We start from the raw sequence: 11,958 nt of genomic DNA, 5'->3' as shown, positions 1-11,958 counted from the left end.
ACAGGTTAGGATGCTATATTTGGAACACAGGATTTTACAGTATTTTAGTACAAAGATTTTTAGTCGGTAACACAAATAATTTTGGGTAGCTACAGTGTAACACCCAAAGGTGGGGCTCTGGAGCAGTTTACAGGCGGCTATAAGCTGGGCTCCGCAAGGGCAACATACCAAGGGTTGGATGCGAGTCAGGCAGCACTTTCCACGTAGGTGAGTGTGCCATGTGTGTAAGTGCTGGCATTGTCTCTTGCACTTGGATTCTGGTTGAGGGTGGGCTAGTGGAGGTGACCATGTTCTAGAAGGGGTTGGTGCTGTACTAGCGGCCTATTAACTGTAAGCTACTCCCTCCGTTTTACAATATAAGTCATTCTAACATTTCTCACATTTATATTGATGTTAATAAATCTATACATATATATTTATCTAGATTTATCAATATTAATATGAATATGAAAAATGCTAGAATGACTTACATTATGAAACGGAGGAAGTACTATTTACTTCACACAAGTACGCTAGCTTAGAGTTACTTCATGCTGCTTGGTATAGTACAGAGTACTTAATGAACAGAAGGATTTACGAAATGGATACCGAGCCAAAAATTGGTTTTCCGGTTTCATAGAAACCATTTGAAAAACTGTTGACTCCCGGTCAAGTTTAGTCAAAAATTTTAAATTCAATTTGATTTTAAAAAAATGACCAAAAAAACCTAGTTATGGAGCCGATCCAGGAAATCCAGTTTTCAGGAAAATCAGACCGTTTTAATTGGGATTATAAACCCTGCTCACTATTTGGTGCATTGCATATACATAAACTAAGGAATTGCAAAGCATGAGAAAAATATCATGATAATCCAATGATCCCTAAGACATGTGTACAATGTATGCATTTTATCTTTTGTAAGGTATTTAATTGGGGTGGGGGAGGGGGTGTTAAAGAATGAGGTTACATGTGGGTTTCTGCATCTTAGATACAAGAACCAGTTTATCCATTATTTAAAAAGTATCTTGATCTTCTTGATGAATAACTATTCTTGGTATATATGCATCTAAATATCAAGTATACAAACTATAATGTGTAATATCCTTGCAAAAAATTACAGTATGTAATTAATAGTGATATTTCAAGGCATGTATTTGGATGTATGATGAATCATGAGCTTCAGTTACTCTGAAGAAAAAATGGTACACTTCAGATCTATCCTTCCTACGCTTTGACATTATATATATTCAAGTCCAAAGTCCAAATCAATGAAAGCTCTCTCCCTTGAAAAAAAAGGGGGTCATTTTCCCCTTTTAGGGATCGATGCTTTTAGATTGCATTCTCTGTTGGTTAACAAAAAGAATGTAAAGACCACTCTGTCTTAACAACCTCAAAATCTTGATTAGGACAGTTAACTGCAATCAAAACCACCAATCTGGAGCCAAACAGATCAAACTTCTGCCTTTTTCCATTTCACTTTCTCATTTCAGTTATTGTAACTGTAACCAACATGCATATATGTATTTCCCAATCAACAATCCACTATCCTTTTCAGTTTCTTCCGACATGTTAATTGGAAGTTTCCTGGGAGACCCTTCCATTAGTGTCCAAGAGAAGGACTGCAGGTTGATAGATTTGGCTCACCTACTGCTGCTGCTGCTGAAATCTGAATTATGTACTTTACATTATTTGCAGCTTTTTGCTTGGCCATCAAGCTAGTTATCACTCTTGAGTAGGAACCAGTCGGTTCCAATCCAGCTAGGCTGCTTCTTTGCGTGCCCAGGTGATGAGTGAACCTAACCAAAGTGTTGACTCTAATCAACAACTTAATATTGCAGATTCTTTGTGAATTAAATTTAAAAATATACTATTGATTTGGTTTTTTTCGCAGAAATATTCGTGATGTACACTTTTTAGCGAAAATATACCGGTGTCACGCGGTAGAAGCGCAAGACCGCGCGGTATCGCGTGATGAAGCAGCGAGACCGAACAGTCTCGCGTAAGGAATCAGCGAGACCGAATGTCATGTCCAACGGAGCTGCTTAATTAGTCATTAATTACCCTAATTAATGATTAATTAATAATAATTAGTAATTAATTATTCTAATTAGCGATTAATTAATCACTAATTAACCTTATTCAATCGGCAGAGGCAGTCGCTATCGCTCACTGAGTGAGCGAGACTGCTCGGTCTCGCGGTTTGGCCGCGCGAGACCGTGTGGTCTGACGTCGCCGCCGCATAAGTCCTCAATTCCGTTGTTCGGTATCGCTGTTTCATCGTGCGAGACCGTGCAGTCTCGCGCTATGATCACGTGATACCGTGCGGTCTGGCGCTCTCCTCGTGCGAGACTGTTCACGACGTCACTTCAGCGTCACTTTCGCGGAATGGTTATGCGAGATCGACGGTATATTTCTGCTAATAAATTTACATTCTGAATATTTTTGAAAAACAAACGAATCAACGGTATATTTTCAAATTTAATTCGCTTCTTTGTAGCCAAAAGTTTGTGAACATGATCGTAGGTTGTGCATGGCATTGTTGGACCTAATTCTTAAACATGATATTAGGTTTTGCATGGCCACCTCAAAATATTTAGTGATATTTAATGAGTCACATATATTATTTGAGGTCCAAATCTCGATGATGCGACGATAATGAAAATTTCTGGTGACGGATAAGGGGTTGCATTTCTCTCTATTTATTACATGGTGAAAGATTGGCTTGTTTACTTTTTTTTTCTTGTGGTATATCAAACAGACAAACACATTGGGGTTGGCCCTCTCTATAAATGACTTGAGAAGATCAGAAAAATGCATATATAAGCAAACAGAGTGTACCTACCATTGGCGAGCTAGGTGGACAGTAGCCGTTGAGTTGCTGACAGTAGTTTGTCTTCAATTCAGTATTAATTTGACAGCGTGTTCCATAGAGTAATCAAGTATCTAATCTACAACTCCAATTTGCAGAATAAAAAAAATGGGATGTGCACCTTTTTCCCGGCCTCCACATTGCATATTTGCATGTGATGTGCTCTGGAATCTTGTGATTGTGCCAGAAAGTTTGCAGCCAATGCATGTTCCTCTGATCAAATATATCCTCACCTCTGAGCATTGATCAGCATGCGTTAGGTTGACTCACATGCTCAAAATAACTGATATGTTTTGAGAACATGTTTTAATCTGTTTAGGAAAAAAATATTTATTTTACAACCCTTAGCTGCCGACTTGGTTGGATTTATTTTCACCTCCAATTTTGGAATAATATATTTTTACTTATTAAATAAGAATTATTTGCTTTCAAATTTGAACGACCACATCATCACCTGTTTGACAAATATAATATAAATCTCTATCCAAACCCTCTCTGCCAGGAGGAGAAAAAAATAATAAAGCGTGCGTGCATGTGTATGGGTCTTCCAAACCGTGTCATGGTTGGACAAGCATCTGATACTTATCTTTTTCTTCTTGACATGGTATAGCCTGGCATGATGATGCCAGCCAAGAATTTAGACAAAATGAAATTGCTTCTCTTCTCTAACTCATCCAACTTCATGCATAGGAAAGTTCATACTACGATCATTTTTGTGCAACATGCTAAGTAAATTAACAAGAAATGATTTAAAATTTGTAAAAAATATTAAAGATTTTTCTTTAGGACTTGTTCGGTTAATCCCTATAAGAAATGAGTCGATTGAGGATGATTAATTTTACACCTCTTCAAATTTCCTTCACTGCTCTTTAGGAGGGATTAACCGAACAAGTCTAGAGAATAACCAACATTTGTGTATGTACTCTAGCACCATAAATTACAACAGAATTGATGCATGCATTGTTTTTTCATTCTCAGAGTGGCACGTCCTACCAACTCGTTTGCTCCTCCATTATGCAATTGTGCATTCACTTGGGCCACTCCAAAATACTAGCTTGGGGATGCATTTGCAGCTTGGCACCAAGACCAACTAACAGTAATGGCTCAACAACCTCAGAGCGTTAGCTAGCTGCTTTTAATGGCTGTGGCCATTTTGTGCTCATCATCTTTTCTTGGGATGAGTTGGGGGTGACAATGGCAATGGTGCAATTCATGATCAATGTTGGAGCTAGCTAGCTAGTAGCTAGCATGCATCAGTTGACTCCACAAGTGCACAGTTGCTGCCCTTTGTGAGAAATTTTTCTAGTTGGACCTCAACCTCCTCACAAATTATATAAGATATATGCATACATACTACCTCCACCCTTTAATATATATACTCCCTCATTCCCTAAATGTTTAACGCCATTGACTTTTTTAAACATGTTTGACCATTCGTCTTATTCAAAAACTTTTATGAAATGTGTAAAACTATATGTATACATAAAAGTATATTTAACAATAAATCAAATGATAGAAAAAAATTAATAATTACTTAAATTTTTTGAATAAGACGAACGGTCAAACATTTTTATAAAAGTCAACGGCATCAAACATTTTGGGATGGAGGGAGTATAAATTTAGACTAACCAACGCCATACAAAAGAGAAAAGGGAGTAAATTCTACTGTACGTACCCTCGGTGGTTGGTTCATGTATATGTGCATAACTCGATGAGCTAGGGAGTGAATCGTGATGTCTATAATTAAAAATAGTTGTATTCATCCTTAGTTGGTATCAATACCAAATATTATACTTTCATTGTTAAAAAGAAAACAAATATTCATCAAGGAGATTTCGAAAGCAACATGGAAGAGTTTCAATTATCTAGTTAACTAATAATTTCCAAGGGTTGCAATGTTGTGAAAAAACGGTTGATAGGTACCCTCTTCATCGACTTCCAATTAATCGTTCATATTCCGTTTAATCGCCTTGCGTTACTCTCTTTGTTCGACATCTGCATTCCGTCTCCCACAGTACTCCACATTAGAGGGTTGATACGTCAAACATATGCCTGTGTAAGGCCATGTTTAGTTCCCAAAACAAAAAATTTCACGCTATCACATCGAATGTTTGGACACATACATGAAGTATTAAATGTAGGCAAAACAAAAAAAACAATTACATATATTACGTGTAAATTGCGAAACGAATCTTTTAAGCCTAATTGCGTCATGATTTGATAATGTGGTGCTACAGTAAACATTTACTAATGAAAGATTAACTAGGCTTAATAAATTTGTCTCGCAGTTTCCTTGCAGAATCTGTAATTTGTTTTGTTATTACACTACGTTTAATATTTTAAATATGTGTCCATATATCCGTTGTGACAGTCAAACCTAAAAATTTTCCCCAACTAAACAAATCCTAATTCAAGGAAAGCACGAGGGTTTCCACGTAAAAGCATGGAAGCCATTGAATGGACAGTTGAACAAACAGGGAACTAGGAAAGCAAAAGGAGCCACCGAGCAACGCCACCGAAAAGCGGCCATTTTTTTCCCAGCGAGAAAAGCCGACCTCCCGAGATGAACTTGAGCCTGGTTGGCACAGGTGCAGAGATCCAGTTAATAATGGCACGAGATCGCAGAAAGAGAGGGGAAAAAAACAGCATCTCATTATGATCTATCATCTACCCCAGGAATGTAGAAGAGCATGACTTTGCTCCTGTGGCATCAAGTGGTAGTAGGCCCAGATTACAGGCATTGCATTTTAACAAAAGAATATGCATACAACCCAAATGTTCGATTTACGTACATCATAAACGGCTACACTATATATAAATGTATTCTCCTTTAATTGATATATAGTTACATGTACAACTGAATCGTGCATATAGTAATACTCTTAACAAAAACGATTTAATTTGTGTCCGGACTTAAAAGTCGAATTAACACGTGATTAATTAAGTGTTAGTTTGCAAAAATTAAAAATGGATTAATATGATTTTGTAACTTTCGCATAGATTTTTTTTAAAAAAATAAAGAGTATAGATTTTTTTAAAAAAAAAAGATTATTGTTTAGCACTTCGAGAAACCTCACGTCGTGCTTAAGATGCAGTTATCAACTTGGGCCCATTCAGAGCAAATGATTTATTTTAAGGAATTTTGCAGGATCTGAGTACCTATAGGAATTTTTCTATATATATACCCCTTTACGATAAAAGATTGCACATCTATGAATCATATGAAAAGATGCATGGAAATTTTAGAAAAAAAAATTAACATGAGGTCCAGAGGAACTTTTCTTTGTCTTGATCTCTTCTTAAAGTCACGTGTTTCACATGCGCTCCATCCCAGTGGTTATTTATGTGTATTTCTCTGTATTTCAGTTGTATTCTATCAACTTTTATTTTATTTTTTTATTTCTATGGTTTTTCATTACTATGTTCCAAAGGAATTTAATGAGGTTGGCTATATATGTGTGTTCTTATCGACGAAATTGAATGGAATGCTTATTAACTGAATAGGTGAATGATTCAAGTGTATAGACGAATAAATATTATAAAATTGAAAAATAAATTTAAAACAATCTTTTAAGAAACTTACATGCTGAAAGTTTTTTTAAAAAAATTGCCGCGTTAGGAGCACCAGAAAGCATGCATATTTGGATATTCCATTTCATTTTGGGGGAAATAACATAAGTGTGTATTAGTGACATGGACCCTCCCGAATTTTATATGCATGTTTCAAAACTATAACTAATGTAATACTAAAGTCTTTTGATGCTATTCTCTCCGCTGAAAAAAGATATGGCATTTATATTTTGAAAAAGGTCTTCAAGGTTAGACTTTGACTATAGCTCATAAAATAATAATCTTAATATAAATAGAAATGTGAATTTAATATAAAATAAAATTTATAAACTAAACATATTTGAATTTTAATAAATTACTAATAAAATTATTTGACACTAAAAACTACCTTCATTTTTAATAGATGATATTGCTGATTTTAATTTGAAATAATATTTGACTATTCGTCTTGTTTAAAATTTAATGTAAATATGCTAAAGTATAAGTCATACTTAAAAGTTTCATTAGTGATAAAAACATGTCACATTAAAATAAATAATATTTATATTTTAAAATAAAATAAATAATCAAATATCATATAAAAATCAATAATGATGTTTATTAAAATCAGAGGAAGTATAAAACCTCAAACAGTTTTCTAAATAGGGAGTACCAAATGTACTACTACTAGTACATTAATATTTTCATTTCATAACAACAATAATAACCAGACAAGTAGTTGCCGTATACCCTTCACTTCATTTAATACGTGCGGTCCTTCCTACCGAGCCATATCTACCGGATTTCCGCTGCAGTTTTACAGGAATAAGTTTCCCATCACTTGTTATTTGCTGCCCCTCGCCGCTGCACTGCAAGAAGTTTAAAACAAATATCAGCATATGAACAGTAAGATTCTATTTATGTCCAAAACTATTTCCTTCCTCAATGTATAAACCAATTTTCCACCTGATATTTTTAAGTAACTAATCTCCCTGTACTTTACATTATCAAGTTTTCTTAAAAATATTTTAACTTACATTTTATTTAAGAGAACAATCATAAAGTGTGACATGACTATCTCCATTTTAAAATAAACACTCAGTATTGGATAGGACATATCATATATTATAATACCATAAATCTAGATAAAACAAATATCTATATACTTTGGGATGGAGCCCTGCCAAAACGACCATTACGGAGCCATCATTTCGCTTATTCACGAATAAGCGAAACAGCATATTTACAAACGAAAAGTAATTTGCGAATAAAAACGTTTATATACGTGTTATTAACGATTTAAAAAGTAAAGACTGAAAAATAAACTTTGATAAAAGAATTTTAAAATCAACTTTAAATTTAAGATTAAAAAATTAAAATTTGACTGATAAATAAGCATAAGCGAAAAGGTTAAGGCCCTGGTAATTTTGCCTATTAGAATCCACCATCCATATTCCATCTCAAGCACCACAGTGCCAACCAACCACACCTCCCCTCACCTCTCCCTGCAGCAGCAGCAGCAGTTTATATAAAGTCATGAGCTAGCGCCACGCCACACGGACACAAGCCCTATAATAGCCAATTAACCCCCGTCTCTCTCCTCTCAGTCTCACCCACATGCGCGCCATTGCCTCCTCCTGCCGACACACGCAGACAGCAGCAGCAATGGCGCCCGGCAGCCGGTGCAGCCGGCGGCAGCAGCTGCTGGTCGCCGTCGCCGTGGTGCTGCTTTTGGCGGCGGCGCCGACGGGGTGCTCGGCGGCGAGGAGCAAGAAGTCGTACGAGGCCATCTTCAGCTTCGGCGACTCGCTGTCCGACGCCGGGAACCTCATCGCCGACGGCATCCCCAAGTCGCTCACCACCGCCCGCGCCCCCTACGGGATGACCTTCTTCGGCCGCCCCACCGGCCGCTGCTCCAACGGCCGCCTCGTCGTCGACTTCCTCGGTAATACCTTAGCTCCTCGTCCATGGCGTCTCTTCTTTCTCTTGTCCCTCTCTTGGCCTTGCCACCGCTTCACATATACTATTTCTTTGTTTAATGGAGTCATTTTGCAATAACCAATAGAAATGTCTCTGTCTTGCTATTAGTACTCTTATTAAAAAGTGTCAATTTTGGGAAGACCATTGCTCTGACCTTTGGTCATGATGCAATTGACCCTTCTTCTTTTCCTGTTTATTTTACAGAACACCTCAACTAATTAATCAAATTTCTCTTCAACCTTTTTTTTTTATGTTCCGTGTTTCAAACCTCAAAAACTCTGGGAGTAGTAAAAGAGTCTGCGCTTTTGCAATGGTGAAATTATTGCTGCCTCCTTTCTGCCACATCAAAGCAATCGATTATGAACCAAAGTTCCTTCTTCTTTTTTCCTCTCCTCCAACTCCTAAAAAGAAACACAAAGCTGATAGTATAATTACTGTTGCAAGGCCTCTCAAATCGACAGCATATCTGCTTCCCAATCGATTGCCTGAACCGCGTTCTGAACATTGTCTGCTTTTGTTTCAGAGCAAAAAAGAAAAAAAAAAGCAGAGCGATTTGATTCCAAACTTGCGGGTTTTTTTTGTTCTTAATCTGATGGGAGAAGCGATCCTTGGCTTGCAGCGGAGCACTTCGGGCTGCCGCTGCCGCCGGCGTCGAAGGCGCACGGCGCGGACTTCAGCAAGGGCGCCAACTTCGCCATCACCGGCGCGACGGCGCTGGAGTACTCCTTCTTCAAGCAGCACGGCATCGACCAGCGCATCTGGAACACCGGCTCCATCAACACCCAGATCGGATGGCTCCAGGACATGAAGCCTTCCCTCTGCAAGTCGGACCAAGGTCACATGGACTTCTTGATTTCTTCTGTCTTTTTTGGAGATGCAGCCATGTTGCAGGTTTCAGCCGGATGAACAGTTTGGGGTTTAATTGGGTGTGTGTGGTTTGGATGATGTTGCAGAGTGCAAGGACTACTTCGGCAAGTCACTGTTCGTGGTGGGGGAGTTTGGGGGAAATGACTACAATGCCCCTCTCTTCTCCGGCGTCGCCTTCTCCGAGGTCAAGACCTACGTCCCCCTCGTCGCCAAGGCCATCGCCAACGGTGTCGAGGTAAGAATGTGCCCATGAATCTGATGAATTTGCATAGAATTCCTACAGTAAGATGACACTACTTTGAGTTGCAACACATAATGCACATGCACACACTACTTGAGTCTCCATTAGAACGGGCTGCATATATCCGGTTGGATGTAGAGGCGGGGTAAAAAATACCCTTCTCAAAAAAAAAAAAAAGCACATGCGCACACACACACATTGCTGAAGTAGGTAGTGATGGAAGGAGCAGTACAATGTAGTGCTGCATTTGGAGATCCAGGGAATCAGAGTACTGCAAGTATGTGTCACTGCAGATTCCAGACATGTCATAGCTAGATATTGTCTGAAAAAAGAAACAGCCAAAAAGAAAAAAGGAAGCTGCATAATGAACACTGTATGTGGTACAAATATAATTGAAATGAGTTACTGATGATCAAATGGGAATAAGCTTCGGAAAGTATTCCAGAAATACTGTACTTTGGGTTGGGTGCAGTAAGTCTTGACAAGTCTGTATTCTATTCAGTGAGATTTGTGAGTAGATTGGCTGTTAGGTAAGCATTGGCACAGTTAATACACACATTAATGCTCTGGATCTATGGATCTCAACGTGACGTTTACTAATAGTCAACTGGGATTACCGGTCCAATTTGCACTAAAATAGGAGGAGAACATGTGACAGATTTGGTACCAAACCAGAATGGCAGAATCTTCTGCCTAGGCACTCGACAAGAAACCGCTATGGCTGCGATGCTTTGAAAAGGATTTTTTTTCTTTTTTCTTTCTTTTGTTTTTCACCTGCATTGATCACCTCTGCATATCAGTGATAGAATGGGGTTGTACTTTGTCTACCAAATCGAGTTAATCTACAGTGCATCAGATTGTTGCTTAGTGCAGCCCCATGTGATGTGTAGGTGGGGATTTTTGATCTATAGGATCATGATTGCTCAATGAAGAGGATGGGCATGCAAAAGTTGTGGCTGGTGAAAGAAGGGAATCATTTTGTTATGTGCATGCCCATCATGAAACGGCAGTCACATGACAAGGGTTGTAGGATAAAATAGACTGTTTTCCCCAAAGTTTAAGCAGATGGAACAAATTTATCAGTAAAGTAGTGATGTTATTCTATTACTATAAATCGATGGCTTTCAATCTGTCGTGTGGGGAAATGTTTGATTTGCACATTTCTAGGAGTGAGATTAGTTTCCAGCAGTACAGATTTTTAACCACATGCCAGATGTTGAATAACTGAAAGAATTTACTGAGATGAAAGCTGGAACATGCACACACACTGATGAATCATTTTGAGTACTGTTAGTTAACCATCTGTGTGTTTATTTTCCCAGAAATTGATTGAACTTGGTGCGAAAGACTTGCTGGTACCAGGAGTTCTCCCAATTGGATGCTTCCCCTTGTACCTGACACTGTACAACACCAGCAGCAAAGCTGACTACAATGCCCGCACCGGGTGCCTCCGGAGATACAACCGTCTCGCCTTCCATCACAACAGGGAGCTCAAGCAGCAGCTTGATGAGCTTCAAAAGAAGTACCCAGAGACAAAAATCATGTATGGTGACTACTTCAAGGCGGCAATGCAGTTTGTCGTCAGCCCTGGAAATTTTGGTGAGTCTTCCTCAGTGCAATAGCATGCTAACCGTAAATTGTAATGCATCTCCAGTGTATGTTTAGAACTTTAGGTACATCCGGAATGAATTTTACAGTTCGTCAGTTGTGATCTCCAGGACTAAATTTTACTATTCCGATTTGGTGCGACGATGATATCATGGTCTAAACATCAATGATATGGCATTGCAGGTTTCAGCTCGGCTATGCAGGCTTGCTGTGGTGCTGGAGGCCAGGGCAACTACAACTTCAACCTGAAGAAGAAGTGTGGTGAGGAGGGTGCTAGCGTGTGCTCCAACCCGTCGTCGTACGTGAGCTGGGACGGCATCCACATGACCGAAGCCGCCTACCGCTATGTCGCCAATGGCTGGCTGAATGGGCCATATGCTGAGCCCCCAATCCTCAAGTGAGAATTTGAGGGGTTTTGACTGTATGTAACACAGCTGTTGGTGCAAAAATATATATGAATGAAGAAGGTTTCAGTCACTGAAGAATTAAGTTATATGGGTAAAAGTTGTTTAGTTTTTTTGTTTTCATTTGGAAGAATGTGTAAACTGTGCCAGTATAGATATGTTCCAAAATGAATGTTGAAACTGGTGCCAGTATAGATATGTTCCAAATTAAACTGAGAAGATGTAGTACAGATGTACCATGTTTGACATGTTCTCTGATTCTTTTCATTTGTCAATGACTCTGGGTAATAATTTATGGTAATAAAGAGATCAAATTTGTGCATCTATGACTGCCTAATGATGAATGAACGTTTATAATGTAGTGTTTTCCATCATGATCTCTGTTTGCATTCTGAGGATACTTTTTTTAAAGATAATGAAAGTTTTTATTGAATTTTGTCAGTTACATTGAGTATATACAA

The 11,958-nt window shown here is 38.4% G+C and overlaps 1 protein-coding gene across 1 annotated transcript; it reads left to right on the top strand.

Annotated features, from left to right (window-relative positions):
• Positions 1–7,951: 7,951 nt before the first annotated feature.
• LOC127775796 (GDSL esterase/lipase At5g45910-like) lies at positions 7,952–11,824 on the top strand. The gene is made up of 5 exons (XM_052302092.1): positions 7,952–8,342; positions 8,997–9,212; positions 9,331–9,479; positions 10,808–11,084; positions 11,277–11,824. Exons 1-5 carry the CDS (start codon positions 8,015–8,017, stop codon positions 11,492–11,494), a joined length of 1,188 nt encoding a protein of 395 aa, XP_052158052.1. The 5' UTR covers positions 7,952–8,014; the 3' UTR covers positions 11,495–11,824.
• Positions 11,825–11,958: the final 134 nt, after the last annotated feature.

Source organism: Oryza glaberrima, chromosome 6 (assembly GCF_000147395.1).
Source record: "Oryza glaberrima chromosome 6, OglaRS2, whole genome shotgun sequence".
In the NCBI taxonomy this organism is placed as follows: Eukaryota; Viridiplantae; Streptophyta; class Magnoliopsida; order Poales; family Poaceae; genus Oryza; species Oryza glaberrima.
This window is presented reverse-complemented; position numbering and strand designations above follow the sequence as displayed.

Excerpts from the sequence above, each read along its gene's own strand:
- LOC127775796 (XM_052302092.1), top strand. The coding sequence starts at position 8,015 with ATGCGCGCCATTGCCTCCTCCTGCCGACACACGCAGACAGCAGCAGCA. Across the intron at positions 9,480-10,807 it reads CCATCGCCAACGGTGTCGAG|AAATTGATTGAACTTGGTGC; the intron begins GTAAGAATGTGC and ends TTATTTTCCCAG. Across the intron at positions 11,085-11,276 it reads CGTCAGCCCTGGAAATTTTG|GTTTCAGCTCGGCTATGCAG; the intron begins GTGAGTCTTCCT and ends ATGGCATTGCAG.